We start from the raw sequence: 17,935 nt of genomic DNA, 5'->3' as shown, positions 1-17,935 counted from the left end.
GTCAAAGGTCAATATGAAGAGAGCTGGACGTTTAAATCTGAGCTGTTTCTCTGAACAACAAGCAGGATGGCAGAAAATATGAATGTTTGTGATATGATGAGTCAACCAAGCATTAAAAACCATCAGAATTACTCAGCAGATCAAATGTTAATTTATGCAGGTTTTTCTGCTTAATCTAATATTCAGTTTTACTGTTTGTTCTTTCACATTCAGTCAGATCAATATCTGACAAAAACAATCTGCCTGCGGGAATGTATGGCTATATTATATATCTAATATTAGAAAATAGTTTATGAAATGTTGTGATGGAGGATTAATGAGTCAAAATGAGAAAACTCAGTTTAAACAGATTGAATAAAGAATAAGAGGCTAGAAACTAATTTTACTGGTGATAAATTATCCCAGAAGTTATTCTGATAAATGATAATATTGCTGTTTTGACACCATTTTCAAGTAATAATATATAATAATTCATAATAATACAAGAACAGATTCCCAAACTTCAAACTGTAAGAACATTTAACTCTGGAAGTGGAAGACATTTTAAATATTCCCAAAAAATTAAAACAAATAAAATGAATTATAAATTAAACAAAACAATCCTTTAAAAAACATTCAGTTGAAACTAAAACTCCAGATGGAAACTTTTACCATCCACAGCAAAACGATAAATCATGTTTATGGAAATTATTAAGGTTGTTTTATCATGAAATTCATTGATTATTGATTATTGCGACAGGCTTATAATTATCATAGTTATCGATAGCTTAAGCAGAATTACAAAGAACAGGACAAACTGCCTAAAGACGGCTGGTTTTTATTTTGAATAAATTTGCAAAAACATTCAAATGTCATAATTGGTGTGTAGAAATTTTAAGATAATTTAAAAGAATTTGGAGAAAGTCTGTAAGATATCAAAATGTGGAGAAACTGAAACGTTGCAAATACTGAATAAATACTGAATTATAAATAATTTAAAATAACTATTTTTTCCATCTAAAGAAACTGGAAGGTTTCTTTAAACGCTGCTGTTCTGAAAACAGAGAGCAGCTTTTCCTGCTGCAGCTTTTCCTGCTGCAGCTTTTCCTGCTGCAGCTTTTCCTGCTGCAGCTTTTCCTGCTGCAGCTTTTCCTGCTGCAGCTTTTCCTGCTGCAGCTTTTCCTGCTGCAGCTCTGTGAAAAGGAAAAGGTCAGCCTGCTCTTATTGAGTTCTTCTGTTTTTATTTTCCAGACGTTTCCATGTAACTCAGTGAGACGGTAAAAATAACAGCCACATATCTACAGACACACCAAGCTGAGCGTCTGCTGTCAGATCCCTGAGGGACGCCCAGCGACATGTCTGATGAGAAATCAGGTTTAATCCTAGAGCTGCTCTAGGATTAAACCTTACAGTCACAGAGATTCTTTGACGTTTAAGCAAAGACTCAGCAGATGTGCAAACATGGCAGCATCATTAATCACCTGAGCGCCGCCACAGCATCCAACAGGAAGCCGCTAAGACGCACGACAAACCCAGACGCTTCATGTCAGACTTTGACCTTTCAGACACATGAGCAACGTTCCACTTAGACAGACTTTTATTTTGTAAATGCTGCAGCTCCTGTTGAGAACAAACAGAAGGAAAATAACAGAGCAACTTTTCAAAATGTTTACAATATCTGCTTCCAAAAAGATGCTATAAAAACTAATATTCATATTTGTTTCTTCTTTTCTTAAACAACTTCTGCCTTTCTCAGAACCGTAAAACATTAAAAGATTTTAACTGTGTAACTTCTTTGTTTTATTAGTTGCTTCCAATGAACTCCTTAAAAAGAGATTTTTAATCTCAATGTGATTTTATTCTGATTAAAGAAAAATACAAATAAATTAAGTATTAAGTGTTCGTCCATTACTCTGTGGTTTGGCTCATCTGAAGAACATGACAGAACCAGACTGCAACCAACCTGCAGAGAGGATCATTAGGGCTCCATCCAGGACTTTTACAGGTCAAAGGTCAGGGAAAAGCCAGCTAACGTCGCTGCAGAGCTCAAACACCCTGGAAACAATCTGTTTTGGTTTCCCTGCAGGCTGCAGGCTAATGAACAGCCTGAATCTCTTACTACTAAACACTGAAACAAATATTTCTCTACCACAACAATCCCTCTATTTTTCTTTATATAAGAAAACAAAAAAAACAAGTTGATTCCAAATACATGATCATATTGTTCCTTAATCCTTATGTCATACTTTATGTCAGCACTCTTGGTACTTTAAAACTGAAGTCAAATTTCTATTATTCATGGATTTTCTGCCCCCTAGTGGTAATCTCTGCTGTCTACAGCGTTGTTAAAAGCGGAGGGTTTATTATGTTACCATTGCAACTGTTAAACTAGAAAATTTCTGAACAATTTAGCCGGGGCCTGCCAAAGTGTGCCCGTTGGTTTGGGCCCGGCGTTGTCATGCTAGAAAAGAACGCTGCAATGTAATCAATAGCAGGCTGAGAATCACAAGAACGTTAAGTAAGGTGGCCGTGCACCATTCAGTATGATTTAAAATTTTGTCAAGGCTTTTATTTTGAAATTTTTGTAAAACTTCATTTCAAAGGGCCAAACTAAATCCATGTATAACAGTCATTGGATAAAATCAGTTATATAATGCTGAAAAGAGCAATAATGTCATGTAAAAATTGTCAAGGCTTTTATTTAGAAATTTTAGTTAAGCTTAATTTTAAAGTTCCAAACTAATCCCATGTATAACAGTCATTGGGTTAAATCAGTTATATAATGCTCAACAGAGCAATTACCTGATTTAAAAATATTCAAGGCTTTTATTTTGAAATTATTATTATGCTTAATCTTAAAGTTCCAAGCTAATCCCATGTGTAACAGTTACTGAGTTAAATCAGGTATATACAGCCCATAGCAGCAAGTAGTTCTAAAGGCCAGTTCAGTCCTGATCTGTTTCAACTGAGGATAGATAGAACTACAGTGATGCGTATTTGTAGTCCTAATCAGCAGCCAATAGCCTCTTGAGTTCCGTTGCTATGGTAAATAATGGTCTCAGCAGGGTGTGAACTGCTGACAGAGGCTGAGACAGACACTCTCTTTGAGCCAACAAGTTTTACTGAAAAAAAGCATTGGAAACAAATCCTTCCTGTTCGGGAACCGTAATACATATTCGAAAAGCGTTTGAAGCGTATGAGAGGGCAATGTGTCTTCTGCGATAGTCCCGAGATTCATATCTGTACCTCACTCAGAGCATTTACAGCGATGAGAGAAAGAAATGTTGTGCCCAGATCTGAAATTCTATTCAAATACATGGGAGAAAGCCTGAGGCAGCCTCAGAAAATCCTGTCGCATGACTTTGCTCTGAAGCACCGTGACAGAAAACCGTACGGTCTAGATAAATTTCGAAAACATTTTACCGGAGCAGACAGGCGTATCAATGTCAGGACCGACTTTGATACCAATCGTGCGATATTTGTGGGCGTGATGGCGATTTCAAAATTATTTTGGGGTCAAAAATTCTCTTCATTTCTCACTCTAGCAGAGGGGCACTCAGTCAGAGACACTCTAATTTTAGGAAAAATGAAAAACTTTGGGTCGCTTAGAGACAAATTGTGGACAAACCGTAACTGGTATCGACGAGCCGTCTTCACTTTCGAAGAGATCACAGACGTATCTACAAAATGAAATTTGAATGGCATTTCTACGTGAATTCGTGACGACACAGAAAATCCTCAAAAATAGGGTATTTCTAGGATTTTTCCCATTGACTTATAATGGGGTTTTTTCCGTAGTTTTTTGCGAATTATGTCGCCACGTTAAGCCCGAATCCCACCAAAAATAATAGCAACAATGGCGTGAATTTTCTGCACGTTTTGATACCTCATTTGTAGGTGTGCACGCAGCGGTATGAGCCGCATTAACGGTTACGGATGAAAAATAAAGAAGAGTAAAGAAACGCTTTCTTCCGAGAATAGTAATAGGTTCCTGCCATTGCTTTGCATGGCAGGAACCTATTAATTACTACGAAACACTTTTTCTGCTGCAACAAAGTGGAGCCAAATTAAAGTGGTTCATAAATATCTCGTTAGTGCCATCTAGTGGTCACGGACAAAAACTGCAAAGTGGAAAGGGATTACCGTAGTTTTGTTATTTTTTATAGCGAACAAGTACTTTAATCTGAATTATTCAGATTAGTTTATATTTAGCTTATCAAACCTACAATAAACATTGCGAAAACTTAATAACAAGCGTTAAACCGCCATTTTTATATTTTACGCCAACTGCTCTTCAGTTTCGGCAGGAAGGGCCTTGTGCCTCGTCGTGTTTCATCACTTCCTTTCACGCCGGCGCTCCGTCGGTTTTTACATCGTTGTAAAGGCTTTTGGGTTGAATTTCTCACGGAAAGGTTTGCAGGTAAAGGTGAGAGTTGAATGAAACACAGAAGGATGTGAAATCTGCTTCCGCTTCTGTTGATGTTTTGAGATGAAGTCGATCATCCCCGGAAGGTTTCCGTAGTTAGTTAGTTAGCTAGTTAGCTTAGCATCGTCAGCCGGAGCCACCTGGCAAGGAGAGCCGCCTAGTTGAGGCCAAAATGTTAAAAATGCGAAATTTAAAACTATTTCCATCTGGAGAGACGGAAACTTTCATGTAAACTCATTTCCTTGTGTAATGAGAAACAACAGAACGTTCAGGTAAAGTTAGTGAACAGGTTCAGTCCAGGTTAAGAATTACTGTGAAAACCTGTTTAAATATTATTTAAACAGGTTCGATAATAATTGCTGCTCAATATACAAATAAACCAAAATAGTTTTGGATCTGCCGTCATGTGTGCGTATTTTTCTGTGACATTGATGTTTGAATAACGTAAAAATTATTTTCGTTATTCAAACGTAAAATCTGATTCTGAAAAATTTCATATTGATATTTAAATATTTAGATTTTTCTGGACTGTGAAAGTAATCAGCTGGACTGTGAGTTGATTAAAAGTGATATGTTTATTCCCGGTCTAAATGTTGAATGTTTTTTTTTTTTTATTATACATGCTTGTCAATTACTCTGAGCTGATTTATTTATTCATAGAAATTTATAAAAGTTATGCTGATCTTATTTTATTTGCTATTAGATTGGAAATGTCTGCTTACATTGTTTAATTCTCTTCTGAATGTGCAGCTACAATTCTTTAAAAAGCATAACAATCACAAATGGAAATTAAAATGTTTTAAATACATTTTACTGACACCTATCTTTATAATGTCTTTTTTGTTTAAATTAATATTTTCTCCTTATAACCACATAGTCACCAAGGAAACCAGTTTAGTAAAACTTTTCTGTTTTTCTGCAGGTTCACTGATGTAACTGTACAGAAATGATTCAGTGTGAAGAATAAATTAATTTAATCCATTAGTAGAAAATATTTCCAGCTTAAATCACAGCAGACTTCTTTCACTCCTTCACGGGTCGGTGATGATTAGCCCACTGCGCAATCCGATCAATGCTCTGTGTTTGAGTTCATTGCTGGAGAAATGAGTGCTGCTCCGATCTGAGACCCTGGCCATACGCAGATCAATCTGCTGATTATTAAAGTGCAAAACTGATAAACCATCTGTTTGTTTTGATGTCAGGTCATGGCGAAGTTTCACGCCCCTGTCATCCAGGACAACCCGTCCGGATGGGGCCCCTGCGCCGTCCCAGAGAAGTTCAAGGACATGCCGTACCAACCGTTCAGCAAAGGAGACCGACTGGGGAAGGTTTGTTCTGTCTGACGATCGGTGATCGGTTTGTTCTGTCTGAGCCGCTCTGATCTCCAGTCGGTTCCTCACTCTGTTTGTGTGTTCTGGTTCTGGCAGGTCGCTGACTGGACCGGAGCAACTTACCAAGACAAGAGATACACGAGTGAGTGAAACTGCGGCTTGAGATGAACGTGGAGATGAACATGAACATGTGATAAACATGTGATAAACAGTTTTATATGAAGAGCAACTTTTAGACAGAAAACCAGAATCAGGTCAGGCTTTCTAGAGATCGGCCAGAAAACTGCAATTGGTGCAGCTCTAGTTTATATTTTAGAAATGATTATTTTAAGGTTAAATATTAGTAATCTATTGATTATTTTGATTATTAACCAAGTAATCAATCGAAAACTTGTTCAGTTGTAGCTTCTTAAGCTAGAAGAAAGAGAAAATGCTGTTAATGAACAATTAATCCTTTTTTAAGTAATAAAACATTTTATTGCTTTAAATTAAAAACAATTCAGACATCACTTTCAGTCTGAAGTTTGAAGTATGAAATACATTTTTTCTAAAACAGATATTTGTAATTAATTTTAGTTCATGTCTTAAAGTTAAGAGTTTTCCAAATGGAGCAAAGCGTTTCCCGTTAGCCGTTAGCTCCAAGCAGAGACAGGACGTTTCCTGATGAGGCGTTTGAGGACCAGCTGAGCTGTGGGATCTTTCTGTTTAGTTCATTGATCCCTTCGTTCTGTCAGCCTCCTTCTGCAGCTACTAGCAGCGCTTAGCATTTGCTAACAGCTAGCTGGCGGATGCACAAAACTCTGAAGGGTAAAACGCAGTTTAACGACGTCTGGAGGAACTTTAATAACCGAGGATCATTCTGTGGATCGTTTTGGTCCTACAGTCGTGTGTTTCAGTTATCAGTCTGGTTTCTCTTATTATTATTATTTTCAGATAAATATTCGTCTCAGTTTGGCGGCGGCAGTCAGTACGCTTACTTTCACGAGGAAGACGAGACGAGCTTCCAGCTGGTGGACACGGCCAAGACGCAGAAGACGGCGTACCAGAGGAACCGCATGCGCTTTGCTCAGGTAACGCAGAACCTCAGCAGAACCAGCAGGATCAGCAGAACTAGTCGGATTAAAGGTTTTGTAACTATTTCCACAGAGGAACCTGCGCAGAGACAAAGACCGCAGGAATCTGACCCAGTTCAACATGCAGACGCTCCCGAAGAGCGCCAAGCAGAAGGAGAGGTGAGACCTGCCTGATGGCGCCGGGCGGACAGTCGGTGGGGACTAACGGGTTAACGTCGGTTTGTGTTCAGGGATCGGATGCGTCTGCAGAAGAAGTTCCAGAAGCAGTTTGGAGTCCGACAGAAGTGGGACCAGAAGTCTCAGGTAGTTTTACTGACGCTGAAGAAAAGTAGTAGATAAAATGAATGTGAGCTAACTGCTGAAAATCTGATCAAAGTTCATCAGGAAAATCATTATTCCTTCATATCAGTAGCAGAAACCTGATTAAACATCACTATTATCATCACAGCTTTCATCTTAAAACTTTCATATATTCATGCATTCATGATGAATCGATTATTGAAATAATCAAAATCTTTTTTCTAACATTTAGTAATATTTTTAGCAGCTTATTTAGTTTTAAAAGTCGCTGAAATGTAACTAAAGAAAAATCTTAAAACAATAAAATCTGAAATGACTCAGAAGAAATAAATGAAGTTACACAGAACAAATAGACACATGTAAAAGAAATAGTTTAAATGTTTTAGGGCTGAAATGATTAATTTTGATCAATCGATTATTGAATAATTCTGGGTGTGTTTGTGCTGCAGGCCCAGCTGAAGCCCAGAGACTCGTCAGTGGAGGTCCGGAGTGACTGGGAGGTGAAGGAGGAGATGGACTTCCCCCGACTGATGAAGATGAGATACATGGAGGTGTCCGACCCGGTCGACATGTAGGTGGCGCCGATCCGCTCATCATCGCTAAATCAGACAAAATTAATCCGACTACATTTATGCAACAAAAATGGTTTGTGCCGCTGTCATTTTAAGGATATTAATGTTTCCAGAGGTCATGAAAGGTCAACCAGCCCCCCCACATTACTCAAATCTAATAATGAAAACGTTTGCTGCTTTTGCTTCGAAGATATTGATGATGACCTCTGATGACCTCTGAAAGCATTAATGTACAGTACAGACCAAAGGTTTGGACACACCTTTTAATTCAATGAGTTTCCTTTATTTTCATGACTATTGACATTGTAGATTCACACTGAAGGCATCAAAACTATGAATAACATGTGGAAATATGCACTAAACAAAAAAGTGTAAAACAACTGAAAATAGCCCTTATATTCTAGTTTCTTCAGAGTAGCAACCTTTTGCTGTGATTACTGCTTTGCACACACTCTGCATTTTCTTGATGAGCTTCAAGAGGTCGTCACCTGAAATGGTTTTCACTTCATAGGTCAACCTGCCCTGTCAGGTTAATAAGTGGGATTTATTGCCTTATAAATAGTCATGAAAATAAAGAAAACCCATTGAATTAGAAGGTGGGTCCAAACTTTTAGTCTGTACTGTACGTTTGACACCAATTTTGTTACATGTGAAGCAGAGGTGGGGGTGACCCACAGTGGTTTGGATGTTTGGGGGCGGAGTCTCAGGGTGACCCACAGTGGTTTGTGTGTTTGGAGGCGGAGCCTGAGGGTGACCCCCTGTGGTTTGGGGGCAGAGCCTTGAAGCGGCGCTGTGTTTCCTGCAGAGAGTGCTGCGGCGCGCTGGAATACTACGACAAGGCCTTCGACCGCATCACCACCCGCAACGAGAAGCAGCTGAAGAGCATCAAGAGGATCTTCCACACCGTCACCACCACCGACGACCCGGTCATCAGAAAGGTAAACCCCGCCCCTCACGGCTGCGCCGTGCTGCTCCGCAGAGGTCAACGGGTCAACCCTGTCCGTCTCTCGTCTCCAGCTGGCCAAGACGCAGGGCAACGTGTTCGCCACCGACGCCATCCTGGCCACACTGATGTGCTGCACACGCTCAGTCAACTCCTGGGACATCATCGTCCAGAGAGTCGGCAACAAGCTATTCTTCGACAAGAGGGACAACTCCGACTTCGGTCAGACTTCCAGTTTAAATGTTCAGTTGAATGTCCGCTTTTCCGATTCAGAGCTTCTTTCTTTCTGGAGCTGAACGCTGTTAGTGCAACTTTAAACCGGAGCTAGCCCCGCCCCAAAACACTTAGCTCCGCCCCCAGGTAAATTTAGAGCAATTCAGCAGGTGATTCTCTGCAGTGATGTTTCAGTTTAAGTAATATTATTTTTTGAATGATCATTTTGTTTTTAGATTCACATTATTTCAGGAAACAAAATCGATTTATTTTTTGAATCAACTTTTAGCCTCCTTACTAGTAAATATCTTAGAGAAGTCGATTCAGTTAGTTGTGAAAACAGTGTATAAGTTGATGCTCTTATTTTGAAATGCAAGCTGAAGTTCTGTGAGAAGTTATGAAGACGTTGCTAAAATTGGTCCAGCTGATAAAATCTATCTGCTGTTATTATATCTAACTGCTTAATAAGTTACAACAGAAAACTAAATAAATAAATGAAAGTCTGATGCTAACAATAATTAAGCTAGCCATATTTTTAAAGAAGAAAAACTCCAAAGACGGTCATTAATTTCATCCAATCAGGTGTGGTTCTTGAGACGCCTTTTTTTTTTTGGAAACGCCTACTTGGTCTGCAGACACCAAAAATCCCACCAAATGTGGGCGGAGCCAAGAGATGGGGCGTGGCCAAGCATGTAGCTGAGTGTAGGGAGTCATTAGGGTCGGGTTGAGGGAAGTTCTGGTACCAACTTAGCAACTTTTAAAGCTATTAGTGACTTTTTTACAAAAGCAACAACTCTGGTTACTTGTGTTTCTTTGGAGTTTTTGAAGCAGCTGTTAGCGCCGCGGCTTCAGGACCAAATACTGAGTTTGAATCTGTGGGATTCCAAGTTCCCTCCTGAAAACCATTTGAAACTAAACGACCCTGTTGGACCTGTCCAGGTTACCGTTCAGGTGGGAGTCCCGTTCAGGTGTTTGTTCGTCCTTTTCTCCAGATCTGCTGACTGTGAGCGAAACGGCCAACGAGCCTCCGCAGGACGAAGGGAACTCCTTCAACTCCCCCCGTAACCTGGCCATGGAGGCCACCTACATCAACCACAACTTCAGCCAGCAGTGTTTACGCATGGTAAGCCCCGCCCCCCGGGCCCACCTGGCCCACGGCTTCACGCTGACAACCAATCACGTTTCATCCTTTGCGTTCAGGGCGGAGAGAGACACAAGTTCCCCAACTCCAACCCCTTTGTGGAGGAGGACATGGACAAGAGCGAGGTGGCGTCTGTGGCGTACAGGTAGCGACCGAAGCGGTTCTGATCCACTGTGTGGTACCGAAGCGGTTCTGATCCACTATATGATCCAGGTACCGCCACTGGAAGCTGGGGGAAGACATCGACCTGATCGTGCGCTGTGAGCACGACGGCGTGATGACCGGCGCCGGTGGAGAAGTGTCGTTCATCAACGTGAAGACGCTGAACGAGTGGGACTCCAGGGTAAGAGGCCGCGCCGCCGGCCTGCTGGACACTTCCTGTCAGAAACATTCACACAAAGTTTCCTGTTCATAAAACTCCAGTTGGTCGCAGATATTAATGCAAAATCATCAGCTCTCCACATTATTTTATGCTAGTGGATAATTGTGAGTTTATTGCAAATTTTTATCAAAAATACTCAAAACTTTTGGTTTAAGTGATTCTTATTCTCGCCTGCAGGTGGCAGTGTCTCTAACTACCACTGAGGGGTTAACAGAATATTTTCTGTCTGATTGGATTTTTTAAATGACTGAAAAATCTGAAGGCCGTCTGTCATTGTGGCTTGCAGCAGTTCACACCCTGACCACCAGGTGGAGACGTTTTCAATTGTATGCAAAGAGTAACTAAATGAGTCAGAACAATGTTATGACCAGGCAGCATGCTGGGGGGTTTCCTCCTGTTCCTCGATTTCTAAACTTTGGTTAAAATGTTGTTTGTACTTCCAGCACAAAATGAGAAAAAAAGGTGAAATCCTGAAGGTCCAGCCTTTTCGTCCATATTTAAACAACCAGAGAGTTTTTATTTTTCTCCCTGATGGAGTTGAGTTGGAGCTGAACTGGACCTGTGGTTTGTTCCCAGTACTGTAACGGGGTGGACTGGCGCCAGAAGCTGGACTCCCAGAGAGGCGCCGTCCTGGCCACCGAGCTGAAGAACAACAGCTACAAGCTGGCCCGCTGGACCTGCTGCGCCATGCTGGCCGGCTCCGAGTACCTGAAGCTGGGGTGAGGATCGCTCCGCTTTAGCTCCCGGGTCAAAGGTCGGCGCGTAACCAGACCGTCCCGCCCCGCAGGTACGTCTCCCGCTACCACGTGAAGGACTCGTCCCGCCACGTCATCCTGGGAACCCAGCAGTTCAAACCCAACGAGTTCGCCAGCCAGATCAACCTGAGCATGGAGAACGCCTGGGGCATCCTGCGCTGCGTCATCGACATCTGCCGCAAGCTGGACGAGGGCAAGTACCTGATCCTGAAGGACCCCAACAAGGTGAGGACCCCCGGCCAATCAGCCGCTCCGGCCAATCAGCCGCTCCGGCCAATCAGCCGCTCCGGCCCGTCGGCCGCTGATCGCCTCTCTTTGTCTCCTACAGCAAGTGATCCGGGTCTACAGCCTGCCTGAGGGAACCTTCAGCTCCGACGAAGAGGAGGAGGAAGAGGAGGATGAAGAGGACGAGGAGGAGGAAGGTGAGCTCCTGGTTTTTTATTTCCTTCCTCTGTTGCTTCAGTTTGTTTACTGGGAGCAACAGAAGCTGCTTTACATTAATAATGTTCTGAAAAATGTGTTGATATTTTGCCTGTTGAAAAAACACAGTTATGAAATTCTGATTTTACTTTGAATAAAAAATTTGATTAAAATCACATGTAAATAAGTTTGTTCACACGGTAACAAGGCGCTGCAACCACTTCCTGTCATTAGACCTTTCACAATAAATCCACTAATGTGTTCTTGCATTATTATGCCATTATTACCATTTTACTTGGAAATGGCTCCAAAACAACAACATTATCATTTCTGTGACAATTTATCATTCACACGTGTTGCTATGACAACGACGCTGTTTTCTATTTGTTTCTGGACCGTTGGAACTCCTGAGACCGTCTTGACTCGGTCTCTGTGGCCTTGACTCGGTCTCTGTGGCCTTGACTCGGTCTCTGTGGTCTTGACTCGGTCTCTGTGGCCTTGACTCGGGTTCGGTCGTCTTGACTCGGTGGTCTTGACTCGGTCGTCTTGACTCGGTCTCTGTGGCCTTGACTCGGTCTCTGTGGTCTTGACTCGGTCTCTGTGGTCTTGACTCGGTCTCTGTGGTCTTGACTCGGTCTCTGTGGCCTTGACTCGGGTTCGGTCGTCTTGACTCGGTGGTCTTGACTCGGTCGTCTTGACTCGGTCTCGGTGGTCTTGACTCGGTCTCTGTGGTCTTGACTCGGTCTCTGTGGTCTTGACTCGGTCTCTGTGGCCTTGACTCGGGTTCGGTCGTCTTGACTCGGTGGTCTTGACTCGGTCGTCTTGACTCGGTCTCTGTGGTCTTGACTCGGGTTCCGTGGTCTTGACTCGGTCTCTGTGGTCTTGACTCGGTCTCTGTGGTCTTGACTCGGGTTCCGTGGTCTTGACTCGGTCTCGGTGGTCTTGACTCGGGTTCCGTGGTCTTGACTCGGTCTCGGTGGTCTTGACTCGGGTTCGGTCGTCTTGACTCGGTGGTCTTGACTCGGGTTCGGTCGTCTTGACTCGGTGGTCTTGACTCGGGTTCGGTCGTCTTGACTCGGTGGTCTTGACTCGGGTTCGGTCGTCTTGACTCGGTGGTCTTCAATCAATCAATCAATCAAATTTTATTTGTATAGCACATTTCAGCAGCAAGATGTAACACAGATGAGAAGGGTATTTTATATATTAGATGAATGGGCCAATAGGTTCGACTATCGGAGCATAGTGGGGTGTTTAAATGACACACAAAGGCAGTTAAATGAATTTAAAAAAACAACTGGCTTTAGTGACATAAACCATGAAATTAACAAACAGTTATACAAGACACACAATTATGAAAATAAAATTACACTCAATAAAATACAAAAAAATAATACAAATACTTGGCCAAGTGCTAGTTCTCAGTTTTGAATCTTTTGGGTGCACCCTGGTAATCTGAATTCTAAATCGTAATAGGCAACAGATCAATCAATTCCAGTTCCAATTAGGTTCAGCTCAACACCATTCACATGAGGAGAATTTTCTACACAGCAGTTTGTTACAAAGTACCAAATAAAAACCAGTCCAAAAGGTGAGATCAGAAATTCCAGGATTAAACAATAAAAAGAAAAAATGTCAGTCAGTGGTCTCACTCCTAACCAACTGTGTGTGAAGATGTGAGTGGTACCAGCCTACCACACCGCGGGGTGCAGCAGGACTCCAAACGGAAAAGAAGGAATCCAGGAATCCAGTTCTTTCTAAGTCCAGGTGGGAAGGCTCGCCATCAAAGTCACAGGAGGAATCCACCTCAGGAACAATCCAGCATAAACAAAAAAACCTGACCTGTCAACAGACAGGACCAGCAGAATCATAGGATTTTATTAAGCTGTTCTAGCTTTAATCTTTAAATCATGTTTCTGTATATTTGACATCAATTACTGTAAATTACAAAAGCATTTCTTCAAACAATATTAAACATTACATTTTATCCAAAATCAGTAAAAGCTTACATTTTAATAATCAAATAGTTCAGATAAACAATATTATTCAACAAAAATGTGATAAACAGAACAAAAACCCAAATGAAAGGCACAGAATATGCTCACCGATCTCAATGCGACACGTTAGGGACAACAATATGGTGGCTCTCAGTCCGGACCCGTGAGGCACTAGATAGTGTAATAAGGCATATTTTCCATGCTTTAGCCTTGATAATATGAGCTATCATTGTGAACAAAGTAAGAATATAACGTAAATTAGGTTTTACCTTCAACTGAACGGAGAACAAGATGAACTTAAAACGTTAGCCTAGTAGCCGTTGGAGCTAAACCAGTAGCCGTTGGCCGTTAGAGCTAACGAGTCAGCTCTAACGGTGTTCAGCAGAAAAAGTGAACTTGTCTTTCCTTTTCTTTTTTTTCACTTCACGCGTCCAGCTTAGAAGTCGGATGATCTGGGAAAGCGTTTGTTTAGAGTTGTATAACTGTTTTAAAACAGAGACTCTCACGCTGCCCAGCTTAATCGTTTCCGGATCTCTCTCGCTTACACACTCAATGCTGCGGAAGGGCGGGTCCTGCAGCGGCAGTCCGAATTCTGATTGGTTTAAACTCACTGGAAGCTAAACTTCCTATTGGCTAGGTAGACCACCTAGCTTCCCTAACCTCCGTTTCTTAAAGAGGCATCCCCATTTTATGTGGGTTACAAAGACATTTCAAAGTGCTTTACATCATTACAAACACAGAAACACAAAGCAATATAGAATCAATAATCAAAACACAGCATTAAGTCAAGTTCCATCAATAAATTTGTAATTGATTACATTTCAAATACAATCCTAAACAGGTGGGTTTTTAGTTGAGATTTAAAAGAAGTCAGTGTTTCAGCTGTTTTACAGTTTTCTGGAAGTTTGTTCCAAATTTGTGGTGCATAGATGCTGAAAGCTGCTTCTCCTCGTTTGGTTCTGGTTCTGGGGATGCAGAGCAGAACCAGAACCAGAACCTGAGAGGTCTGGAAGGTTGATACAACAACAGCAGATCTTTAATGTATTGTGGTGCTAAGCCGTTCAGTGATTTATAAACTAACAACAGTATTTTAAAGTCTATTCTTTGAGCTACAGGGAGCCAGTGGAGGGACTTTAAAACTGGTGTTATGTGCTCTATCTTCCTGGTTCTAGTCAGAACGCCAGCAGCAGCATCTGGATCAGCTGCAGCTGTTTGATTGATTTGTTGGACAGACCTGTGAAGACGCCGTTGCAATAATCAATACGACTGAAGATGAAGGCATGGATGAGTTTCTATAGATCTGGCTGAGACATTAGTCCTTTAATCCTGGAAATGTTCTTCAGGTGATAGAAGGCCGACTTTGTAACTGTCTTTATGTGGCTCTGGAGGTTCAGGTCAGAGTCCATCACTACTCCCAGGTTTCGGGCCTGATCGCTGGTTTTTAGTTGTAATAACTGAAGCTGTGCGTTGACTCTAGATCTATAACTCTAGATCTGTAACTCTAGATCTGTAACTCTAGATCTATAACTCTAGATCTATAACTCTAGATCTATAACTCTAGATCGTTCCTCTTTAGGTCCAAAAATAATAACTTCAGTTTTGTTTCTGTTCAGCTGGAGAAAGTTTTGGCACATCCACACATTTATCTGTTCTAAGCATCTGTTCAGTGATTGGATGGGGTCAAAGGTCACCTGGTGACATCGTAATGTAGAGCTGTGTGTCATCTGCATAGTTATGGTAGCTAATATTATTTCCTGTTATAACCTGAGCTAGTGGGAGCATATAAATATTGAATAAAAGGGGTCCTAGGATGGAACCTTGGGGTACCCCACATGTGACCTTTGACCTCTTTGATGAAAAGTTTCCAATTGAAACAAAGAAATCCCTGTTCTTTATGTAGGATTCAAACCAGTTAAGTACTGGACCGGAGACTCCGACCCAACTCTCCAGTCGATTCAGTAATATGTCATGGTCAACACTGAGGTCCAACAGAACCAGCACTGTGGTTCTGCCACAGTCCGTATTTATATGGATGTCATTGAACACTTTGACTAGGCCAGTCTCCGTGCTGTGGTGAGCATGAAAACCAGACTGGAAGGAGTCAAAGAGGTTGGTTATAGTTAGGAAGCTAGTTAATTGTTTACACAGCTTTTTCAATAACTTTGCTGATGAATGGGAGGTCAGAGGTCAGAGGTCGGCCTGTAATTCTGCATTAGTGATTTGTCCAGATTGTTCTTTTTTATAAGTGGTTTGATTACTGCTGTTTTCAGAGCCTGGGGGAAAACGCCTGATGAGAGCGATGAGTTACTATTTGGATCAGATCAGCAGCAATAACAGGCAGGACTTTCTTAAAGAAATGTTCTAGAGTTATAGATCTAGGACATCCAGACAGCAGGAACTGGAGCTTATTGACTTATAATTTCCTGTAGGGTTTTATAATTAAGTAGTTGATATTGGGTAATTTTTCCTGTATTTGTTTTGTTTGGGCTCAGCATTGGTTCTGACTTTATAGTGGATGTTCAGATTAATCCTCTGATTTTATGAATTTTCTCTGAAAAGAAGCTGGAAAACTGGTTGCAGGCGGCAATTCATTGGAATTCAGGCGGTAAAATCACAGGAGGGTTTGTGATTCTGTCAACTGTTGCAAATAAAGCTGGAGCATTGTTAATGTTTTTGTTTATGACATCTGCAAAGAAAGCCTCTCTTGCATGTTTTAGTGTTAAATGATAGTTACGTAGACTTTCTTTATAGATGTCACAATGAACGTGGAGTTGAGTTTTACCCCATTTTCGTTCTGCCCTACGGCAGAGTTGTCTTACAGATCTAACTGTTTGTGCATTTCTCCATGGAGATTTCTTTTTACCAGACGCAACCTTCATTTTAATGGAATCAATAATATCTGAGACTTTAGACTGAAAATCTTTTACCAACTTATCTACATCATTACAGCTTAAGGGTGAGGAAGAAGAGTAGATTTGATTAAAAGTTTCTGCTGTGTTTTCAGTGAGAGAACGTTTTGTGATGGTTGCTGTTTGTATAAGTGGGTTAAAAGATAAAGAACTTTCAAAGATAACAGGAAGTGATGCAACATCAGTTACAGGAAATATTCACACCCTTACTGATAAACAGGTCCAGTGTGTGTCCTTGAGTGTGTGTTGCATGTTTGACATGTTGTGTTAGACCAAAAGTCTCTAAAATATTAGCGAGCTTTTTTGCCCCTCTGTCTTGGGGGTTGTCAACATGAATGTTGAAATCACCAACAATTATTAAACAATCATAATCAATACATATAAGAGATAGAAGCTCATTCAAGTCAGTGAAGAAATTTTCCACAAAAGTTGGAGTTTTGTATAGAGTTACAGTCAAAGTTCGTTTGTGGCCTTTAACCTCAATTCCAAGATACTCAAAAGAGGTGAAATGACCCAAAGAAATTTTACTACAATTTATGGTATTCTTAAATATTGAAGCCACGCCTCCTCCTTTTTTATGTTTTCTATTCTCACTGAAGAAATTGTAGTTAGGAGGCGCAGATTCAATTAGTACGATCGATTCATTATTATCATTCAACCATGTTTCTGTCAGAAACATAACATCGATATTATGCTCAGTGATGAAATCATTAATTAATAGAGCTTTAGCACAGAGAGATCTTGTATTTAAAAGAGCTAGTTTAAGTGACTTGGAGGCCAAGAAATCTTCAGTCTGACGTTCTTTTAGGCAAGGGAACAGTCTGATGTTTGAATTAGGTCCCCTATATTTTATGTTTCTGTTTCTTGTAAATTTTCTTGACTCGGTCTCGGTGGTCTTGACTCGGGTTCGGTCGTCTTGACTTGGGTTCGGTCGTCTTGACTACAACACTGGAACCAGGAAAAGTCAGCTGCAGTTCCACTGTTCAACACAGAGGGGGCAGCACTGAGACGGTTTTTGGCCAGATTTTACAGAATTTTAAGCAAATTTACATGAAAATGTTAATTTTTTCACAGAAACCTAAAGATGGAAACCTGAAGGACAAATTTAGACAATTTATCTGCAAAACAAAATTGATTTAAGTTTTAGTTACTCTAGATTAAAATTTTAGACTTTTATGCTGATCAGATTCTAATCTTACTGTTTTGTTTACCTGCTGACTTTAATTCACTTTTTTGTTAATTAATGTTTATTTTCATATTTAAGTGTTTGTTTTGAGTAAATGTATACAAGTTTTAGTTATTAATATTTGTTTTTGTTCTCATTTCAGATGAAGAGAATTAATGAGGCGTTTGTTTCGTTGACCAGATCAGCCTCCATCTCTACAAAGAAACAATTAAATTCCCATTAAATTTCAATAAAGACAAGTTGGGCAAATTAATTTAATCATGTTTTTTTATTTTGTCTTGTTTTTTTTTTTTTTACAGAAATGGGTCGAT

General features: G+C 40.8%; 2 protein-coding genes and 1 long non-coding RNA gene across 4 annotated transcripts in view; 2 read left to right on the top strand and 1 right to left on the bottom strand.

The window, feature by feature from the left end:
* The window catches only part of LOC114159677 (somatostatin receptor 3), a 32,251-nt gene extending 30,482 nt beyond the window's left edge, over positions 1 to 1,769 (top strand). Inside the window, exon 3 of the transcript XR_003598638.1 lies at positions 1,270 to 1,769. The gene's annotated coding sequence lies outside the window, so the exon portion shown is untranslated. The remainder of the gene's footprint in view (positions 1 to 1,269) is intronic.
* Positions 1,770 to 4,258: 2,489 nt separating this feature from the next.
* eif3d (eukaryotic translation initiation factor 3, subunit D) lies at positions 4,259 to 17,882 on the top strand. 2 transcript variants are annotated; one of them, XM_028041733.1, is made up of 16 exons: positions 4,259 to 4,399; positions 5,608 to 5,733; positions 5,833 to 5,878; positions 6,670 to 6,806; positions 6,883 to 6,968; positions 7,040 to 7,112; positions 7,559 to 7,680; positions 8,487 to 8,619; positions 8,699 to 8,846; positions 9,830 to 9,960; positions 10,038 to 10,123; positions 10,192 to 10,321; positions 10,937 to 11,079; positions 11,148 to 11,340; positions 11,444 to 11,537; positions 17,767 to 17,882. In XM_028041733.1, the coding sequence occupies exons 2-16, from the start codon at positions 5,611 to 5,613 to the stop codon at positions 17,778 to 17,780; spliced, it is 1,659 nt and encodes a 552-aa protein (XP_027897534.1). In that variant the 5' UTR covers positions 4,259 to 4,399; positions 5,608 to 5,610; the 3' UTR covers positions 17,781 to 17,882. The 2 variants fall into 2 exon arrangements, with proteins under 2 accessions (XP_027897534.1, XP_027897535.1); XM_028041734.1 differs by having other exon boundaries at positions 4,270 to 4,405.
* On the bottom strand, positions 12,813 to 14,227 carry LOC114159689 (uncharacterized). Its single transcript, XR_003598644.1, has 3 exons — positions 13,799 to 14,227; positions 13,638 to 13,700; positions 12,813 to 13,374 (listed from the first exon to the last, which is right to left on the bottom strand). It is a non-coding gene; the product is annotated as an uncharacterized LOC114159689 (long non-coding RNA).
* Positions 17,883 to 17,935: the final 53 nt, after the last annotated feature.

This window comes from Xiphophorus couchianus, chromosome 16, assembly GCF_001444195.1.
Source record: "Xiphophorus couchianus chromosome 16, X_couchianus-1.0, whole genome shotgun sequence".
In the NCBI taxonomy this organism is placed as follows: domain Eukaryota; kingdom Metazoa; phylum Chordata; class Actinopteri; order Cyprinodontiformes; family Poeciliidae; genus Xiphophorus; species Xiphophorus couchianus.
This window is presented reverse-complemented; position numbering and strand designations above follow the sequence as displayed.

What these genes read in the sequence shown, in the direction of transcription:
- eif3d (XM_028041733.1), top strand. Translation starts at nt 5,611, where the DNA reads ATGGCGAAGTTTCACGCCCCTGTCATCCAGGACAACCCGTCCGGATGG. An exon ending in AGCGCCAAGCAGAAGGAGAG is followed by an intron (nt 6,969 to 7,039) that starts GTGAGACCTGCC and finishes GTTTGTGTTCAG; the next exon opens with GGATCGGATGCGTCTGCAGA. An exon ending in GTGTCCGACCCGGTCGACAT is followed by an intron (nt 7,681 to 8,486) that starts GTAGGTGGCGCC and finishes TGTTTCCTGCAG; the next exon opens with AGAGTGCTGCGGCGCGCTGG.